Source organism: Sceloporus occidentalis, unplaced genomic scaffold (genome assembly GCF_023333645.1).
Source record: "Sceloporus occidentalis isolate IW3139 unplaced genomic scaffold, rSceOcc1.0.p SCAF_2, whole genome shotgun sequence".
Lineage (NCBI taxonomy): Eukaryota > Metazoa > Chordata > Lepidosauria > Squamata > Phrynosomatidae > Sceloporus > Sceloporus occidentalis.
Window position 1 is genome coordinate 258,137,570 of NW_028316982.1, and position 21,472 is coordinate 258,159,041.

At 43.5% G+C, this 21,472-nt stretch overlaps 1 protein-coding gene across 1 annotated transcript; it reads right to left on the minus strand.

The window, feature by feature from the left end:
* Positions 1 to 87: 87 nt before the first annotated feature.
* Positions 88 to 16,856, minus strand: MED17 (mediator complex subunit 17). Its single transcript, XM_089512834.1, has 12 exons — positions 16,578 to 16,856; positions 15,602 to 15,768; positions 14,777 to 14,996; positions 13,375 to 13,511; positions 13,188 to 13,272; positions 11,849 to 12,001; positions 9,762 to 9,892; positions 7,047 to 7,231; positions 5,334 to 5,471; positions 4,346 to 4,463; positions 2,947 to 3,106; positions 88 to 317 (listed from the first exon to the last, which is right to left on the minus strand). The coding sequence occupies exons 1-12, from the start codon at positions 16,840 to 16,842 to the stop codon at positions 109 to 111; spliced, it is 1,968 nt and encodes a 655-aa protein (XP_089368960.1). The 5' UTR covers positions 16,843 to 16,856; the 3' UTR covers positions 88 to 108.
* Positions 16,857 to 21,472: the final 4,616 nt, after the last annotated feature.

Genomic DNA, 21,472 nt, shown 5'->3' on the forward strand with positions numbered 1-21,472 from the left:
TAATAGAACACAAAAATACAAGTTTAAACACTTTCTGAAATGTGCATGCCAATTTGCCATCTTCCTGTTGGATTTGTAATAACAGTCCTCCTTGGTGCATTGTTTGACCTAGGAGCAGGGGGTCAGTGCAGCCATCAAGAGTTCCATTTTGTATACAAAGTTGCGCCCTTCCATTTTGTTCCACTGAATTTCTTTGAATGGGCCACGAAGGTAGTTCCATTTATTGTCTTGCAGCACATCACTTTTGGGGAGATCCTTGCACTGGCATCGTGGAAACTGCACCATAACCTTGCTGCCACTTTCTGGACCATTGCGTACTGCAGAAAAACAAACATATATCAACATCAATAATAATTCACTGCTCCAGCCTTCAAGAATATTATACAATCAAATGCTGCTGGACTGCAAATATTATCAGTTTGTGTCACCACAATAACCAGTAAGATCTAACATCATCTGGAAAACCTTGTATTTCCCATCTCTCATCTTGAATAAAATGGTACAGTAATTGCCATAAGCCAGCATGATGTAGTGGTTTGAGTGTTGGACTATGACTCTGAAGACAAGGGTTCGATTCCCTGTTCAGCCACAGAAAGCCACTGGGCAAGTCACACACTCTCACCATGAGAAGATGGCAATGGCAAACCCCTCCGAAGAAACTTGCCAAGAAAACCCTGTAATAGTGTCACCAAGTCAGAAACGACCTGAAGGCATACAACAACAAGAAGTACAGTGGATCCTGTACTGGGGTTTGGTTCCAAGATCCCCCCGTGTATAACAAAATCCGTGTATGCTCAAGTCCCATTAAATATAATGACATAGCAAAATGGTGTCCCTAATAAAAAATGGAACATCAAGGTAAATTTATACTTTTTTGGAACATTTTCAAACCGTGTATGCTTGAATCCGTGTATAAAAAATCTGTGTATAAGAAGGGCCGACTGTAATTGTCATGTGGATACCTGAAGTTGGAATGCTTTCCTATAGTTCATAAGTAGGGTTCATCCAGATATCACAACATTTTAAACATCTTTCACTCCCTGATTTGTTTAAGTTGAAGGCTCTGGATCAGGGGTCGGCAACCTCCAGCCCGCGGGCCGGCCCCTGCCTCCTGTTGCCTTCGCCGCTCTGGGCGCCGCCATTTTGGTCGGCAAAATGGCGGCGAAGTCTTGCGCAACCTCCCCCGAGGTCGCGCGAGACTTCGCCGTCATTTTGGGTGAAAAAATGGCGGCGCCCAAAGTGGCCTTTGGGGCTATGGGCGCCGCCATTTTGCCGCCCAAAATGGTGGCGCCCAGAGCGGCCTCTGGGGCTATGGGCGCCGCCATTTTTCGCCCTAAATGGTGGCGAAATCTTGTGCGACCTTGGGGGAGGTCGCGCGAGACTTCGCGGCCATTTTGCCGCCCAAAATGGCGGCGCCCAGAGCGGCGAAAAGCCGCGATGGGCGGCAGCGGCGGCGGGCCTTTAAGAGGCCCGCTGCCGTCTCTGGGGCCCGCCAGCAGGGCTCCGGGGGCGGCAGGGGGCCTCTGGGGGGCCCGCTGCCGTCCCTGGGGCCCTCCAGGAGGGCTCCGATGACGGCAGGGGGCCTCTGGGGGGCCCGCTGCCGTCCCTGGGGCCCTCCAGGAGGGCTCCGATGACGGCAGGGGGCCTCTGGGGGGCCCGCTGCCGTCCCTGGGGCCCTCCAGGAGGGCTCCGATGACGGCAGGGGGCCTCTGGGGGGCCCTTTGCCATCCCTGGGGCCCTCCAGGAGGGCTCTGACGGTGGCAGGGGCCCTCTGGGGGGCCCTTTGCCGTCCCTGGGGCCCTCCAGGAGGGCTCCGAGGGCGGCAGGGGGCCTCTGGGGGGCCTGCTGCCGTCCCTGGGGCCCTCCAGGAGGGCTCCGAGGGCGGCAGGGGGTCTCTGGGGGACCCTTTGCAGTCCCTGGGGCCCTCCAGGAGGGCTCCGAGGGCGGCAGGGGGCCTCTGGGGGGCCCTTTGGAGTCCCTGGGTCCCTCCAGGAGGGCTCCGACGGCGGCAGGGGGGCTCTGGGGGGGCCCTTTGCAGTCCCCGGGGCCCTCCAGGAGGGCTCCGAGGGCGGCAGGGGGCCTCTGGGGGGCCCTTTGCCATCCCTGGGGCCCTTCAGGAGGGCTCCGAGGGCGGCAGGGGGCCTCTGGGGGGCCTGCTGCCGTCCCTGGGGCCCTCCAGTAGGGCTCTGAGGGCGGCAGGGGGCCTCTGGGGGGCCTGCTGCCGTCCCTGGGGCCCTCCAGGAGGGCTCCGAGGGCGGCAGGGGGCCTCTGGGGGGCCCTTTGCCATCCCTGGGGCCCTCCAGTAGGGCTCCGAGGGCGGCAGGGGGCCTCTGGGGGGCCCTTTGCCATTGCTGGGGCCCTCCAGAAGGGTTCCGACGGCGGCAGGGGGCCTCTGGGAGGCCCGGTGCCGTTGCTGGGGCCCTCCAGCGCTGGTGACCCCCACCAGCTTTTTTGCCGGTTTCTGACGGGGCCTGGGGCCCCGTCAGGGGCCAGCAAAAATGGGGAGGCGTGGCCCCTGGAGGGTGGAAGCCCCGCCCCCGGCACGCAGCCCCGCCCCGGAGGGTGGAAGCTCCACCCCTGGCACACGGCCCCGCCCCAGAGGGTGGAAGCTCCACTCCTCACATGTGGCCCCGCCCTGGAGGGTTGAAGCTCCACCCCCGGCTTCGGCCCCCCAGTCGCCTGAGGGACACCAACCCGGCCCCCGGCTCAAAAAGGTTGCCTACCCCTGCTCTGGATTCTTTCCAGAGTGACACGGTTATGATGAGTTCATGCCTCACACTAAATAAACAATGGATAGGACATAGTACACAGTTTATCACCACTGTCAGCAGTTGTTAGGATACACTGATAAGACTCCTTATGAACAATACCCCTCAGCTTCCCCCAGAACCCTGGCTTGTTTTCACATTTCAAATGGGTCACTGAAAGAGCCACAATTCTCAGTACCTGAAATCGAATAGTCTCCATTTGGTGATGCCACAGTTATGGCTGACGCATTGCCAATACTCTCTACAGGTCCTAAACCCACATGGTTACTGAAACTGAGTACATGCCATCCCATAACTTTAGCCAACTGCTGAACTGCATGCACTTGATGCTGTGACATCTGAAATAAGTAAAAGCAACAATTAGTGTGTCTTCCCCTATTTTTCCTAGTATGTTCTACAAACTTCTCAGTGATTATTTCCCCGCAACAGCAAGCAGTTTTTAGCTATACTACCATAATACAATTTCAGTGGTTTAGATACCTTGTGGAATTATTATTAAGAAATACCAAGTTATCCAGTGACCTAAATTCTTCTATTAGTCCAAACTAGAGTAGAGCCGTTAAATCAGTTGGATTTACTTACCTGTTGACTCACCACTCAAAACCTGATTCAGTATGTTTAAACTAGTTTAAACTAATCAACAATATCACAACCAAAGTCTGCAATGTTTGGCTGTCATGAACAAATTGTAAATGACCTCATTCACACATCAATAAGTCATGGTTCTAAAAGATCTTTGACTTACTGCAGTGTTCTTCCTGGAAGCAGAAGTAGTTAAACAGATCACAGATCATCTGTCAGGAACTGGCTTATTTTTAAAAAATCTGAATACAGATTGTCTAGTCTAGGGAATGTATGAAGAGGAGTATGGAAGGAATTTTAAGTCTAGGGGAGGGGGAGGGGGGAGGGAAGGGGACGATAGAGATGAATGTTATTGGTTTATGTTATATGTTATATGTTACATGTTATGTATGTGTACTTTATTTGTAATAAATAAAATTTAAAATTTAAAAAAAAAATCTGAATACAGCAGCCAGTATTACTGTTCTAAGTAAGTGAGACTCATAAACCAAGAAAAAAAAAACCTCTGGGTCATAAGTCCAGCTTGTTAGGAGAGAAACAAACCAGAATTATGCTGAACCATTGGAGGCTCCCTGATTGTTGATATCACAGCTCCGACAGGAGTGACAGAGCAGCTTGCTTTTTCACAGTAAACTAGAATTGTTTTTTAAAAAAACTGGCTTAGCACAATGTCCAAATGTGTGCCATGGCACAGACAATAATTAAAAAGTATATGTATTTTACAAGTGCACTCTTGGCAGTTCGATATGGATATAGGAGTAGTCTACAAACTATTCTGGACTAAAAGAGGGTTTTCTTGTCACTCCCTCTTCTTTATTTTGTTGTCACCAGCACAACTCCTTTGCACCTGTAACATTAAAATTTTAACCTCTTCCTTTTAAAAAGCCCAAGAATGTATTTAATATTCAGCTGTAAAGCAGAAATTGCATTAAAAGACACACATGCACACTAACTGAGGTCATATAACATACACTGTAACTGGGAAATGTTTTTACCTGAGAGAGAAGAAAATCTTGTAGTTCTTGTTCTTGATGAGACAGTGTGATCACTCTTCCATCTCTGTGTACCACTCTGATCTGCTCAACACCAATATTCAGCTGCAGCTGAATGGACCTTTAAAAGCATTAAGGTATTAGTACAAGTGGAGCACAGGCTTCATAGGACTGGAGCAGGGTGGTAGTGGTGGTAAAGTCCAAGTATTATAGGCTGATTTTCCCATATCTGAAATGCCTGGGACAAGAACTGTTTCAGATTTTGGATATTTTTGGATTTTAAAATATTTGCCTGCTTCTGCCTTGCAAATGAAAATGAGTGCCACTACCATCACCTTGAAGGCAGAAGCGGGTAACTGGAGGGCTCCCTGGAGATCTCCTGTACAGTAATCAGATCTGTATATAAAATAAAATGGTGGAGTATTTGTGGACTGTATTTTATTTTATATGAAGGGTTTGGTTACTATACAGTAGATCTCTGGAGAGTCCACCACCCACCCATTTCTGCCTTTGATCTGGTGGCAGCGGCACTCCTGCTCATCTATCTCCAGCCTCGTGTCCCTCTCCAGCTTCACAAATGTACATAATAAGTTACTTATCTTGTACCTCCACAAGTTTCAGATTTTGGAGCATTTTGGATAAGGAAGACTCACCCTGTACGGATCATGGAAAGTTTAGCTTTTAGACCACAGCTCTTGGAATTCCCTAGCCAGCATTGCCAAGCTCTCATTTTCGAACCTCTTATTTAAGCATACATGCCTGGCTCAGCAGCATATCACAGTATACTTTTTTTTTTAAAAAAAATAAGCAAATAAGCATCATAACCACTGCTTGAAATTGCTTCCTCAACATTTTCCTTTTAATAAACATCTTTGAACATTTAGGTTCGAGATATCTGCAGGGCACCTCAACTGGGAATTTACAGACATTCCACCATCTCTGCTGTTATTAAGGAGTGAAGCAAAAGTGTTTCATCCCATTTCATACTTACTTGCATATCTGCTCATAACCTTGGGAGGTGATCAGGACTTTGACACTTGACTCATAGACATCATTAATGTTTGACCAGTGGGCTTGAATTTGGGGATCTTCAATACGGCTGGCAAGGCTGTCAATGGTCCGAGCTGTCCTGGAACCATAAAAAACTAGTTTTCAGAACATTTAATGGTAATTTCCTTGTCTATATTACCAGCCCGGGGGGCAGGGGGAGCCTAGCAGATTCTGTCAGACCATATTATTTATATACACCAATATGATTCTAGAAGTAAATAGATATAACATTTGAGATATAACATTTAAGACCAGACCAGCAATATTAACACATGATAAATGCTACTAAAGCTACTATTATCAATAGCAACTAATACTTATATTTTGCACATCCATATTTTATATGCATTAATAAAGCCAGTATGAATTATTCATTAGGTGAATCATACAAAATAGGAAGAAAGAACAGGAAGGGGGGGAAAAGATATAAGCAATCATCGGGGGGGGGCATGCTTGAAAAATTAAATTTCCTTCAATCCATCATATTTGTACAAATCTATATTTATTTCTTGTTCTATTATCATATATTCCTTATTTAGCTTGTCCTCTGCTAAAGAGCTCAGGGTCAGAGTCTCACAGAATGAATTTGAAAGGACCTTACAGGTCATCAGCCCCAATTGCACCATGCAGAAAGCCCATGATGGCAATCCAACTTTTGTTTAAAAACCGCCAATGAAAAAAACCTTTTACTGATGGTCTATCATCTTCTGGGATAATCCATTCCAATGTGAAAATCAATGACCACCTTCCTAATGCTTTATCAGAATCTTCTTTCTTGAAATCTGCATCCAATGGTTGGGGGCTGCTCTTTGGAGCATAGAAAACAAGTTGGCTCTATTTTCAGATATTTGAAAATGGTTATAATTGTTGTTGTGGCGTGCCTTCAAGTTGTTTCTGACTTATGGCGACCCTAAGACAAATCCATGGTCGAGCAGTGAATCAAACCCATAGTCATAGTCCAACATTCAAATCACTACACCACACCAGCTTGACATAGTCATGATATCTTCCCTCAATCTTTTCTCCAACCATTCCTCACAGGGCTTGGTTTCTAGAGACATCTTAGTTTGCTCTTAACTTTCTTCAGTTCTGTTGCCCAGAACAGGACAAGATATTCCATATAAAGCATCACCAAAGCATAACATAGTGGTACTACTACTACTCTTTTTCTGGATGCTATACTTCCCCTTGCCTTTAGTGTGACCATTACATTACTGTACCAAAGTGGCTCTCATCTAGATGTTACTGGACAGGTATAAGGACATCCACCAAAGTTTTAAATTGCTCATTAGATGCACTGTCATTAAACTGGAAACAATTCTTAACTCAGCTTCACTTTTTTGCAGTTCTTGATGCCACACTGGGGTCCCCCTCTGGTCTATCCATCAACAGACAAAGCTCACTGAACACAACAGCTGGTCATAAGTCACCATTTGGGAGTGAGATACATATGCACAGAAATCTTCACTTTAAACAGACTGTCAAGCCAATGTCCACCAAAATGGAAAGCAGGTGGTTAAAACTCTTACATAAAGATATTTATAGAAAATGTTTATCAGATTTGCCAGGTATGAACACCCTTCTGCAACTTAAGTGAAGTGCCCAGAGGATTTAACGTACAATAAACTTTGCCTTGAAAGATATGAATGCATACCTGCATCTCAGAAAGATATGTTTTGCCTGCTTTAAAATCTTCTCCAGAAGCCCCTCACTTGGTTGCAAGGAACTGATCTCATTTTTATCAAAAGCTTGTGGCCCCGCCAATCTCATTCTCTTAGGACCAAAAGGTGCACTTGCTGGGTGAGGCATCATACTGGAGCTCAGGGTCTGCTTGTGAAACTGCCAGAGGAGGAGGGAAAGTATTAGAAGAAGCCAACTGTACAGGCCAATTCTAATCTAAAGCTAGAAACCACAGAGACCATCATGCCAGAATGCTGACCAAAGCAAACAACTATATATAATATCATTTTAATTATGACAAAATCAGAATGTGGAAAAGTTACTTTTTGGAATTATGATTCTCAGAATCCTCCAGCTACTGGGGCCAGGTTGGAGAATTCTGGAACTGTAATTTCAAAAAGCAACCATTTCTAGCTCTGAATAAAATACAGAAGCAAACTGCTGTGGTCCAGCTTACAGTTTTCAACTAAAGGTTTCCTTGTTCAAATGGAAGAAAACCTTTGGGAACTTCTGGCCAATGACTTTGGAACCTAAACAAGGCAGCTTACTGTTGGGAGCTTGTATAGTTTAAGAATGGTGGCAAAGATAGAACATGGATCCTGAAACATAGCTCTTAAATATCTGTTATATTTCAATTACATTAACAGAAAAGATTGCCTGCAAGGAAATGACAGTTCCAACCCTCAAAGCAACGAGTTCTGTGAAGAACAACTCCTCCAAAGAACATTGCCCCCTAGAGATTTCTAGTCCTTTCTTGGTCCTTTTACAGATATTCAAGCACTTCTACTTGCATTATGGGGCAACAGCACCCTCTGGAGATTCTGATTGAAAGAACTATGATGCATTTGCCCCTTTCAACTCTGGGAAAATTTCTCAGCCACACAAAGAAATCAAGGAAGACTCATGGAATGAAGAGAATTGGGGGGGGGGGCAATATAATACCTGGTTCTTACTTACATTTTGGGAAGAGCACTAACTTAATGTAGCACTATCTACTGATGGTCACTTGGCTTTGGTATACAGAAGGGCTACATCTACTATTGTGTACACTCTGTGGGATGATCTCCATATTGAGATGAGGCAGGCATTTAATCTGGAATGCCAACAATTTAAGACATACAGTGGTACCTCGGGATACGAAATACCCAGGTTACGAAATTTTCAGGATACGAAAAAAAATAATTTAAAAAAAATTTTCCGGGTTAAGAAAGTTTTTTCGGGTTACGAAAAAACTTTTGGTGCTTTTCTGCGCGATTTCACACCAAATCGCGGCTTTTCCCCATTAGCGCCTATGGGGATTCGGCTTGCGAAAGCCTTTCGGGTTACGAAATTGACAGCGGAACGAATTAATTTCGTAACCCGAGGCACCACTGTATTTGTTTGCCCAGGCATTTTCCTGGCTGCTACCACTGCACCCTTGCCTTTCAGCTATTTTAAATGAGATTTTACTGTCATATTGACTGGCATCCTTGCATTTTACCAGGATTTTATTTGGGGATTAATTTGGGGATTTTTTTTTTAAGGAAAAGCAGTATTTTAACTCTCTAAAATGAATAAAATAATGTGCTAAACTAAGAAAGGGCAGGACAACAAGCGGCTCGCTGGTGTATCAAGATCAGCAAAATGCATTCCAGCAGCCTATCATAAGCTGATGTGTCAATGAAATACTTTAGATTCACTCCAACATTTCCCTTAATATGTTGGACTACGGCTCCCAGAAGCTTCCAGGCAGCTCTCTTCTAGTCCATGGGCTGGCAATTTGGGAGGGGTCTAGAGGCAAATTTCCAACTACCTCATTGATTTCATGTTGTCCATTATGATGTACTTCAAAACATCTGAAGATGGAGAAGGGGGCCTGGAATACACACTTAATTTCTTAGAGGCCAAACATTTTAGCTGCCACAACCTGAATCCATAACAGATGAAAAGTCAGGATTACATCCCAGGTGCCCTCTTTTTGGACTTCACTGTCCACTTCAAATGGCCTGTCAGAGTCACCCTCATAGCTCCCTCTGCTATGTTAACGTTAGGCCTGCTTAGCCATGTTCTAGTCATGTTGGGAGCCTGAGTGGGAGAGGAGGAGGGTGAACAGCTGTAGGAGACTTTGTTGTATGTGAACTAAGGGTGTAGAGCTCCTAGCTCTCCTTAGGAATGGAATGTGAACAGGGAGGAGGAAGGTAGATCTGGAGAGGGTACAGAAATGAAACCTATCTTGTTAATTCCAAGTTGGCAAAGTTGTGCTACTGTGCTAATCTTTTCCAATAAACCTTTTTTGGTTTTATTCATGAAGTGTGTTAATTGAATTAGACAGAGACAGAGCATTAGATAAAGACAGAACATTACATGGCCTTACAGGAAAATTTTCTGCAACTAGGGCAAAAATAGTTTTGCCCAGAGAACAGTTTATATACATCAGGACCATCAGACTGCACTGATTATACAGTTGGCCCTTCCCTTATGCGGGGGATCCGTTCTGGCCCCTCTGCGTAAGGGGCATTCCATATATGATCGATCCCCATTTAAATGAATGGGGCTTGTGCACGCGCCATTACCCCTTCCGGGTGCGCTGCCCCTTTTTCCAATACAGCTATCAGCATATGCTGAAAGCCACATAAGGCACACCAGTGTATGAGGCGGGCGCACTGTATTAGAAAGCGACATGGGCAAATATATAGGAAGAGTATATTACCTCCCTGATCAGCTGGTGCAAATTATGTTCAAGAACATAAAGGTGATCCTCTGGACCTTGTTTCTCAGAGGCAGATTTTTGGGATTTCTTGTCATCTGAAGAGTGACACAAAGTAATAGATAGCTGCAAACCTACAAAATAAAATGAAGGCACAGAAAGAAAAAAAAAACATGACAGCCTTCAACAACACATACTTTTCCAATACACATATAATAACTTCATAAGTGTCAATGGATTGATCTACATCAATGAATGAAAACTGTTTCTGACTCCCAACATATTAACAAATACAATTGGCCCTCTACATTTGTGGGTTCAATATTTGTGGTTTTGGTTATTCGCAAATGTTAAACTCTGAGCCCCTTCTACCCTGGAAAGTCTTGGGAAAGATCAGGCCTTGGCCGAGATGAAGGGAGTGCTCCACTCTCCAAACCCCTCCTGCCCTGGAAATGGCTACTGCGTGGGAGGAAGGGGTTACTTGTAGTACTCCGCATTCACTGAGGTCTTGTTCCCCTAACCCCCGTGAATGTGGAGGCCACTTTTTTTTGTACAAAACCCATTTCATGGCAGGTTACATTTAAAAAAACATATTGTACCAATCATAATTACTGCTAATTACATAATTGCTAATTACAAAATTAGTAAACACCAAGCCCTAAATCCAATTGTTAGCTACAACCAGAAAAGATTTACTGCATTGATGGAATAAAAAGAAGGAAAGGAGGGGACAGGGAGAAAGAAGAAGTGTAGCAGCACCTTTAGACTAACTGATTTTTACTTTAACATGAGCATTCATGGATGTAACACACTTCTTCAGATGCAGTACAGAAAAGAAATGGGTTTATACCCATGACACTCATGCTAAAAGAAAAACCAGTTAGTCTTAAAGCTGCTGCTACATTCCTCCCTCTCCTCCTTTTTATATTGCAATAGCAATAGCAAAATAATAACAATAATAATAACAATAGGATTTATTTATATGCCGCCCAATCACTGGGAATCCGGGCGGCTTACAAGAGAGGGGATAATAGACGGTTCCCTGCCCTCAGGCTTACAATCTAAAAAGACACGACACAAAAGGAGAAGGGAATGGGGGGGGGGGAGGGCATAAGGTTCAGCATTCTTCTCTCCCTCTGAGGCCTGGACCAAGGCAGATGGACTGGAGGGAGGGCTCTTTTTCTTAATCGAGAAATACCAAGTACATTTCTATACTGCTTATCAGTGCATTTAAGCATTCCCTAAGTGGTTAACAATGTGTAATCTAATTGCCCCCAACAAACTGCGTACTAATTTCAGCAACCTATGGAAGGATGAAAGGCTGAGTTGACCCTGGAGCACTGCCTGGGATCAAACTCACACCCTTATGGCTGTGAATGGCTGTGGTACCAGCATTTAACCACTGTGCCACTAGAAACTAACATGGCTACTTCTTTGAATTGATAGAAACTATTAAGTGTTGACTTACCAAGTTATTATTGATTCAGTTGATCTATCCTAGATGGAACTAGCAATTGTCATTTGGCCCAAGAATAACAACACATATCCAGCCCACAGAGCACTAAAATTTAGCAAGTTCACACACACACACACACACACAAAACCAGTCCAATACTGTAAGATTGAGAAAAAGTCAACTACAATAAATGGATCTTCAAGAACTTTCTTAAAAGCCTGGGCATATCTTCCAAAGCAACCCATCCTGGCTTATGCAGAAAAATCCCTCTCCTTTGCAGTTGCCAAACTACTTTAAAGGTGGCAAATGACAAGGGCCTCTGTAACTAGAAAGTTTTAGCAGGAAGCAACAAGCAAAGATAATTTGTCCAATTAGCTTGATCCTAAGCCAATTATGTTGATGTTGCTATCTTCTAAACATTTTAATGCAGTGTTACTGAAGATTGGGTCTTGTAAAAATTCATTTTCTGAACCATGATTCCCCCCAAACTACCAGGTAGGCTGGCTACAGGATTCTGGAGGTGCAAGAGTAAATGTTATGTTTTCCAGAGTCTCTATGACGCCTCTTCTCTTTCTTCCAGGAAACACCTTGCCAGATTTTAATTAATTTACTTCAAATCCCTTGGGATTATTACCTGGGAATGGTTGGGAAATTATTTGGTTCTTCACAACTATATGAGGAATTTGAGATTTAATCTGCACAGCTTCTCGAGACAGTTGGGCAAAGATTTCCTTACACAACAAGACATTCTGTGCAGTCTCCAGTTTTGTTTGCCAGTGCATAGCCCCTAAATAAGACAGGAAATAATGAACAGTCATGAACTATAACTAGAAATCAGGGGAAATTGGTATACTGATTGAGAGGTCCAGCACATTATAAACAGGCCAAAAAGACAAGACAGACAAAATGTATAAACAGTTTGAATCTTCTAAAGACAGTTCAGGTTTTAGACAATACTAAACAATGTGTATGCAGAGCTGTGAAGGGGTGAAAGAAACATGAATTACTGAGTGTGAAATTTTCAGAGCTTGGAAAATTTACCTTAAGGACTACAGCTCCCAGAATCCACAAGCTAGCATGTTCATATCTGGGTAAGACTGGCTGGAGGAGTCTGGGAGTTGTATTCCACAACAGTAACTTTTCTGAAATCTGGATCCTTCTTAATGAAAATCATTTAGGATCTGTAAAGTCATTAAGTTTCTCAGGAATGGAATTGTAAAAACAGATCAGATAAGAATGAACATGTTGCTGCCATCAGCAGGTATAGAAAGATGCAAACCCAAATATTAAGCTCCCTACTGGGAGTGGGTTAAAGTTTAATATTCAATTTATTTCTACTTTCCCCATCCTCCGCAGATCAATTTCCCTGTATACGTGGGGTTTGTTGGCTACCACCATCATATTTTTAACAAGAACACAAGGGCCAAATAATGTTCATGGTTGTTTGCAGACCAGCAGCTTCACATTACCTGCTGCTACAACTGTACAAAGAAACAGTAAAACCACCAGTGCATTTTTGTAAACTCTTTATAGAACACATCATTTCCTGTATCTGTACATAACAGGGGCAGAGAATGCTTTGCTCTCCTGATCATCTTTTACAACTGCCTATGCAAGCTGGGAATTCTGGGTCTGAAATCCAACATTTCTAGAACGCCAGAAATTGACCAGTCCTAGTACAAAAAGTACATCCTATATCCCTGGAATGGAAGCCACAAGAATTTTTTTCCTTCACTGAAATGTCTGTGTGTTTATGAAGCCAAATAATTGTGCACACTTGAATCTCCCCTACAAAGCAGAATCCACATCACACCTGACATAAATGTTAACAGATTTAAATGGTTTCAGCCCCCCCAAAAGGTCTGAGCGATTGATTTTTACTCCCAATTAATGCCTCAGAAAATTACACAATATTCATGATTACACACTTCTGAGAGTTAACACTCAAGAAACATGACTGAATATTGTTATACCTGGCTTTGATTTTGGAAGAGGTCTTTTAAAAAGATTTACTGTACCAAGATCCCCTATATCTGGTGCTTGCTTCTGAATAGATACCTAGATTTAAAAAGAAGAAGAAAAAGAAAAAAGAAGACTGGCTTTTTTTTTTTTGTATTTCATGAACACTAACAAAATCTACAAAATATGATGTGGACAAACCTTGACATAGGCAGTTCCCTCTAAATCACTGGGGATCTGAACATCCAGAGGGCAGTAATCTTCAGGAATCTTTTTATCCAGATCAATGTCTGTGTTTTTAATTACTTCGAATGTACCATGATGAGGAAACAAAGATCCTAAGAAGAAAGGTTGAAACAGATCAGTCTGTTGAAGACAGCTAAGCCATACAGCGTGCATTAAAAACATCTAATATATTAGGCATTTTAGTATTTGTCATGATGTTGATACCATAAATATTGGCTCAAATGAAGTACAGCACACTCTAATACCTAAAGTTTTAGACAATATAGTAGTACTATATGTAAGAGAAACCAATTGTCAATTGGTAGACATATTTACAGTTTTCCACATTTTATTTGCACTGGATCTTAGTGTTTTCAAACAAACAGTAAATTATTATCTTAGGGACGCATGAGAGTGCTTATCTGACAGTGCTGTTCTTACAATAATGCTTCCTTAATGTTAACAGAACACTTATGTATTCAAATCACACACATTCCCAGTAATTCTTAATGCCACCTATGCTAGTTAGTTCATAACAGAGGTATGAATTAGGAATTTCTTGACTCACAGCAACAATTTTGTTAGCCACAATAGTTAAAAGCTAACAAATTATTGAAAAAATTGGACAGTATGAGAATTAGTTAGCAAAGACTGGGTTGGTGAATACTGCATGCTATCTAGCCATTCTGCTGTGAATTTATCTTGACTAAAACATTTATATGTTGCTGTTGTTGTATGCCTCCAGGTTGTTTCCAATTTATGGTGACCCTAAAGTGACCCTATCATGGGATTGAGAGTATTTATACCTTCTTTGGAAGCCTTCAAGAGGGCATTGAAGATGGATCTCTTCTAGTGGGCCTATCCAACGGATCTCCTCTAATCTGATTTTGAACATCTGAATGTGATGACTCAATTCTTATGACTGTGAGCAATACTGTAACAACTCTTCCCTTTTTATTTTTGATTGATGTATTTTGTATGTATTTTATGATGTTTTTACTGTTGTAATCCCACTTCGATCCGAAGGGAGAAGCGGGAGATATGGACTCAAAATTTCAGGGCAGTTTACAAGTAAAATCCATTTTAGCAGATTAACACAATTTAAAACAATAATTAAAACAGGTTTAAAAGATTAAAACAGTTTAAAACCATGTGTGTTAACATTTTGGAGTAAAACCAGTAAGTTCCTAAAAGCTTCAGTAAACAGGTTTTTACTTGGTGCCAAAATGAAGCCGTGTAGGCACCAATTTATCTTTACCTTTCTTCTCTGTGTTTGATCAGTTCAGGAGACACAAGGCCTAAATATTTAGGGAAAAGGTGGTGTTCAGAGATACTGCCAGATTCAGGGAACTTCGGACTAACGCTTTGCCTAGCGTACCTGCGCTCCTGTAGCTCAAGTCCCCAAGGATTTTATCTCCCACTTTCCTCAGCTTCCAGTGCTGCCTCAAGCGTAACAATTCAGAGTTGAAGTCTCTCTGTCGCTTGTTCTCTTGACTTTCTGCAATTGATTTAGACAACCTTTCTGCTCCTTTCAGTAGAATCTGAGCTGCTGCAGCCAATGATTTCTTCTTGGAAACTAGTTGCAGAACCTGAGGATTCTAGAAATGAACAAACAACTCAGAACGGCAATCGATTCCAATGTCATCTTGTTCCACTATACTGATTTTAAAAATTCAAGAGGAACGGAAACTAGCATAGATAGTGACCACACAAGCCTCCAAATCTAAACAAGCAAATCTTTCCTGCTGCAAATTATAGGCAGGTACTGAAGATGATTGCTTCTCTGTTTTAAAGAATGATACATGTCTGCCACAGCCCTGAAGTAAACCTTCCTTACAGAATTACTGCTATTCAGAATGACAAAATGTACAGAGTTCTCCAGAATCTCACAACTGTGTGTAAACACGGCCAACGCTTAGTCATTATTAAAATTATTAATTATCCGTATGAAAATGATTACTGTGATTCTTCCCCCTCCCTCCCTTAGCCCTTGTTAACTATTCCACTTCAATCGCTTTCCTTTTTCACTGACAACGTTTTCAAATGAGGCACTGGAAACTAGAAATGACTCTCAGGAAGACGCTTTCTGTTAACAGAACTACCAAGACGAAATAACTGATGCTGCAGCCTCACTAAATGGGGACGGTTAAACCGTCAACAGCAGCTGTCACTGAAGAGAATGAGCAAAACCACTGCTTGGCACCTGCTTTTGGGAAAGCGGCTCTTGAATAACTGGATCCAAAGTCATGAACTTTTTGTCTTTGACGATGGTGAGAACGTCGTAGAGCACACACATCTCGGTCAAGGAGCTTCTTAAGTTATTCCTCACTGAGTCCCAAGGCCAGAGAGACGGCTGGAACTTCACCAAACCTGAAGAACACAAAGGGGAGACACAGAAGGAATAGGTTACTTCTGTCATTGCTGGGAGAGGTATTTAGCAGCCACAATATGGACAGACGCTCAGATGCTTTGGAGATGCATCCCATTCTCAACGTCCTTTTGATCTACTGAACTCCATTGGATTAGAGATTCTTCAATGTTAATAATGGCAGCCCAAATCCTTGGAACAAAGCTGGTCCATTACCACTTTAAGAGCAGCAGAAAAGCCCTGGGAACTCAGAGCAATGGAGCACTGAGCCCAGCATTCCTCCCAGTGTGCAGCCAAACAACTCTGGGAACCCACAAACAGGAGATGGGCAGCCCTTTGTTGAGTCTGCGTTCTACCAGCCGGATGGGGAAAGGGAGAACGGGTGGCCAGGTCCCAGCTGTGAGGAGGGACTCAGGGAGCAGGGGATGGTTAGCTTGGAGAAGGGGAGGTTCAGAGGTGATATGATAGCCCTGTTTAAATACTTGAAGGGATGTTACATTGAGGAGGGAGCAAGCTTGTTTTCTGCTGCTCCAGAGACTAGGACCCAATGGAGCAATGGATGCAAGCTCCAGGAAAAGAGATTCCACCCCAACATGAGGAGGAACCTCCTGACAGTAAGGGCTGTTCGACAGTGGAACAAACTCCCTCGGAGTGTGGCGGAGTCTCCTTCCTTGGAGGCCTTTAAGCAGAGGCTGGATGGCCACCTGTCAATGGCGATGCTCTGACTGAGAAGGGTCTGGGCTGGACCAGGGCCTTCATGGGGCCTCTTCCAACCCTGTGGTTCTCTGGCAGCCCAGCCTCCCTCCCTCACCGTCCTCCTCCTCCTCCTCGGCGGCGGCTGCTGCTCCTGCTCCGGCCCACTCTCTGCCCCCTGCAGCGGCGCTGGCGGCGCTGGGCTCGTCCTCGTCGGAGCCGGAGCTGCCCTGGCTGAAGTCGATGCGCTGGGCCAGGCGGGCCAGGTTCTGCGACATGGAGAGCGGCTGCAGGTAGGTCTCGCTCCCGTCCAGGCCCACCTCCTGGACATGCTTCTCGCAGGCCGACTCGATGCTGATCCGCACCGCCTGCACCCCGGACATCTTCCCTCTCGCGCCTCGCTAGGGACAATGGCAAGGGGGCATGCGCAGGAAGAACTACGGCGTCCCTCTGCGGCCAGATTTAAACAGCGACGGGAAAAGGGGGCGGAGAGAAAGTGGCGGTGGCGACGCCGGACGGCAGCCAATGAGGACGAGCGGCGCGTTCGGGTCTTTTCGGAACCGCTCGGGATTCGAAAGTGCGGGAGGGGCCGCGGTTAGCGAAGCCCTCTCCCGTTCGGTTGGCATGGCAACGCAGCTTGGCCTGTTGTGTTCTCCAAGGCCTGACTTGCAGTGCAGCATGAATACGCTTTCACACCGCTTTAACGGCCACGGCTCCATATGATTCAGTCGAGTGTGGCGCTACACTCTTAAAACAGGGCTAATCTGCTTTCTTACTGCTCCGACAGCGTGCTGTTGCATTTTGGGATTTGTAGTCCAGTGAGGCCTAAGAGCTCTCTAAACGTCCCTTCTTAAACTGCAAGCCCCAGAATGCAACGGGAGGCAACAGTTGGACGTTAAAGTGGCTTAGCCTTGTTTTAAGAGTGTAGTCGTGCGATAATCTCCATAATAGAGAGCCTTTGTGGCTGAAAAAGAGCAGAGTATAAATATACTCCTAAATAATAAAAAACAAACAAATACATAAATAAATACGTACACACTGTGGTTTGTGAGGCATTTAGCCTTCTCTGGTTCAAGACACACTGCAGGAATGCAGTTTGAGACTGCTTTAACTGCCCTGGCTCAGTGCTAGGGGATCCTGGGAATTGTAGTTTATTGTGGCACCAGAGCTCTCTCTGACAGTGGAGGCTCAATGCCTCACAAAACTACAGTTCCCAGGATTCCATAGCCCTGAGCCAGGGCAATTCCATAGCCTTGAGCCAGGGCAATTAAAGCGGTTCCAAACCGGGTTATTTCACCATTGTAGATGCAGCCCCAGTGGCAAAACTCTTAGGCCTCACTAGACTACAAACCCCAGAATTCCACAGGAAGCAGCCTTAGCAGATACAATGAAATAATAATAATAAGAAGAAGAACAAATACAGTCAGCCCTTTATAGCCACGGATTTCTTTTTTATCCACAGTGTCAGCCATCCACAGTTTGAAAATATTCACCCCAAAAATATAAATTCCAAAAGGCAAACCTTGATTTTGCCATTTAATATAACTAGGGACACCATTTTATTATGCCTCTGTATATAATGGGACTCAAGCGTCCATGGATTTTGGGATCCACAGAGAGTGCTGGAACCAAACCCCTGTGGATACCAAGGGCCCACTGTATTTATTTCTTACCCATGGTAAGAAATAACCCATGGACAGTGCCAACACAGTGTAAGCATGATATTGTCCTACAAATCCCAGGGTCCCATAGTAAGGAGCCATGGTAATTAAAGCAGGGTCAAACTGCATCAATTCTGCAGTGCAGATTTTGTTGTTCTTGTTAACTGACTTCCAAGTCGATGTCGACCCCGTGGATGACCCAAGACAAAAAAGGTTGCTTGGCTTTTTCAAGCTTCACATACTCAAGATCTACGAAAGACTTTGGTTGCTGCCGCACTACAAAATTAATGCAGTTTGACACCACTTCCTATGGAGGAGAGAAAGTTAAGAGGTGATATTATAGCCCTGTTTAAGTATTTGAAGGTGTATCACATTGAGGATGGAGCAAGCTTGTATTCTGCTGCTCCAGAGACTAGAACAGGGAACAATGAAATGAAATGAAACTACAGGAAAAAAGGTTCCATCATTAAGGAGGAAGGAGCTTCCTGACAGAGCTGTTCAACATTAGAACACGCTCCTTCCTCGGAGCATGGTGGAGTCTCTTCTTTGGAGGTCTGTCAGGGATGCTTTGTGGTTTCCTGCATGGCAGGGGGTTGGACTGCATGGCCTTTGTGGTCTCTTCCAACTCTATGATTCTGCTTTGTTATGTTTGCAGAGGATTTCATTTTCAGTTATTTCTAGTATCCAGGTTTGAGTCCTGACTGAACCACAAAGCTAGCGGTGACTTGTACACATCACTATCTCTCAACCTGACCCACTTCACAGTTGTTATGAGGTCAAAGTGAAGATCAACAACAACAATGTAAATTGAAATAAAGATATAAGCGTAACTAACAAAATATTTGTCTGGGGAGATGCCTCTAGAGCCACTTCTCAACCAATGGTCAGAAATTCTGGGGAATTAAGTCCAAATAACATAAGTTAAAAGAAAATAAATCTAAAGGCTTGCAGGTTAAGAACAATTACTCTAGAGATGTGCCACATTAGCAATGGCTAGGGCTGCTGCCACACTGCAGGAAGAAAGCAGTTCGACACCACTTTAGCTACCATTAATCAATGCTATGAAATTCTTGAATTTGATTTGCTCTCATCTGGGTACTACAATATAACAGACTAGCTCTATCCATTGCCAGTGCACACACATCCTTTTTATTGTCATCTAGACAATGCTGCAATCTCCATTGGAAAAACCTCCCCAAAGTATAGCCCCACTTGTGCTTAGTTCAGAAAATACTCCAGGACCACTACTTCCCTACCTTTCCTGAATCCATTTTGACTTTTAAAAGAAATAGCGTGGTAGCCTACCCTGTCAGAAAATAAATGGGTACAGTACAAATAGATACTGTACTGTATATAGTTTTCAAAGATATTTAAAAGCTTTACATTTGGCCTAAATAATTTAGGATCATTTTATCTGGGGGATTGCCTACCGCTATATGAGTTTGCCCAAGCATTAAAGGCATCTGATGCCTACTTTGGTTCATCAATGAGTCATTAAATTTGATGTTGGTGAATTCAGTGGAAGAGACAGTGTGGTATACTAGTGGTTTAAGTGTTGAACTAAGTCTCTGGGAGATCAGGGTTCAATTCCCTGCTCAGCCATGGAAGTTAACCAGATGACCTTGGCTAAGTCGCACAATCTCAGCCTCAGAAAACCCTACATTAAATCTGCCTTAGGGTTGCCATAAGTTAGTAATGACTTGAAGGCACACAACAAGAATAAGTTCAGTGGCCAAGGGCCAATTTTGATGTCTTCTGTTGCCTCAATATTATCTGGAGTCATCCTGAAAATATGCTTTTAGCTCCCCTGTCCAAAACGCAATGTATTCTTAGACTAAAGCAGTAGTAGGAAATGTGTGCTTCTCCTGATGTTCTCGGGTAGCAACTCAAGTCATTATGGCCAATGATAAGGAATGCTGGGAGCTGCAGTTCAACAACATCTGGTGAGCCATTCATTTCCTTTTTCTGGTATATGCAGTGATCTTTCTCTCACTGAACAGATTCATTTCCATACTAGGACAGAAAATATGGGAAGTGGGAGGAGGTGTCTATAAAAACATACACAGACAAACCAAACACAATTTATCAATTTTTATTTGTAGTATCAAAATGCAACTCAAAAGCTTACTTTCAGCTTTTGAATTCTTAATTTCAGCAAGTATCAGAACAGTAAATTAACATTTTATATATATATTTTTCCCAGAAGAGTATGATGACATATAAATGGGTTTTCCTTTCCCTACACTCAAGTTTTTTGAGACAGGGGTGGGAACTGTGCAGCCCTTTGGAAGCACTGAACAGCAACTCCCATCACACTTCATTGTTTACTGTGCTGCATCAGGATGCTCTTAGTTCAACAACATCTAAAGGTCTACAAAGTTATCACCATTTTTTAAAAAGCTGCCCATGCTGGTTGGGGAGGGAGTACAGGGTGATGGGAACTTTGGTCAGACACTCATGAATTGCATCAGGTTAAAGAAAGTTACCATGGTGTGTTCCAGCACACACTGGAAACGTCCTATTCAGAGCAAAATTTCAATTACTCCCATAGAGCTAAGAACTTTAAAGAAACATCTGGCCAGTCCAGATATTAGAGAGGTTGTCATTTTAAGTTACGTTGGTCTCTGTTTTTTCCTTTAAAATTCTTCATTTTTTTTCTTCAAAATCCCGCATTGCTTCACAGCAAAGAGAGGGAGAACACAATTTTAACTATCATCCGTTAATACTGCTTACACAACCAGTCATAACAAATTCCTTCCTCATTTTTGCTAAATTGTTTTTTGTTCCCATTGCAACATAAACCTGAAACATTATCTTTCAATAAAATCTTTGCATGGTTTTCTTTGTCATGCTTTCCTCCCATGCTCTTGAGACATTTCGAGTGCAGACAATGGGATGGCAGTTGAATGTATTATGATACACAAGGTATTTGTGAAAGCTGGTTATTTCATGATACAAGCATAAAAACTGGTACTACTGATAATTAGGAGCCATCTCAGTCATGGAGCCACAATTTGATTATTTTTGATTATTTCTAAAATGGCTGCTAGCCCAAATTTCATAAAATGAAACTACATATGGATCAAGTGTATGATACACTAGGAGAGAACACCAACAGTAATATTCAGTTTGGATCTGAGACTGGAAAGTGGGGTGTTTTGCCTCCAGTTGCTTTGACTCATAAGGGCCAAGTTGGATCAGACCAAATACCTGTCTGGTCTAACATTCTGTTCAGGGTCCAACTAGTTATCTATGGCACTGCTAACCAAACTAGTAATCTGTGGAGCACTGCAGGACAGTGAGCCATCAGCTGCCAATCTACAGATCATTTCTAGGAAAGGTAGAAACAGCT

Excerpts from the sequence above, each read along its gene's own strand:
- MED17 (XM_089512834.1), bottom strand. The coding sequence starts at position 16,842 with ATGTCCGGGGTGCAGGCGGTGCGGATCAGCATCGAGTCGGCCTGCGAG. Across the intron at positions 12,002-13,187 it reads TCTTCCAAAATCAAAGCCAG|GGGCTATGCACTGGCAAACA; the intron begins GTATAACAATAT and ends TGTCTTATTTAG. Across the intron at positions 9,893-11,848 it reads AATTTCCCAACCATTCCCAG|GTTTGCAGCTATCTATTACT; the intron begins GTAATAATCCCA and ends TTTATTTTGTAG.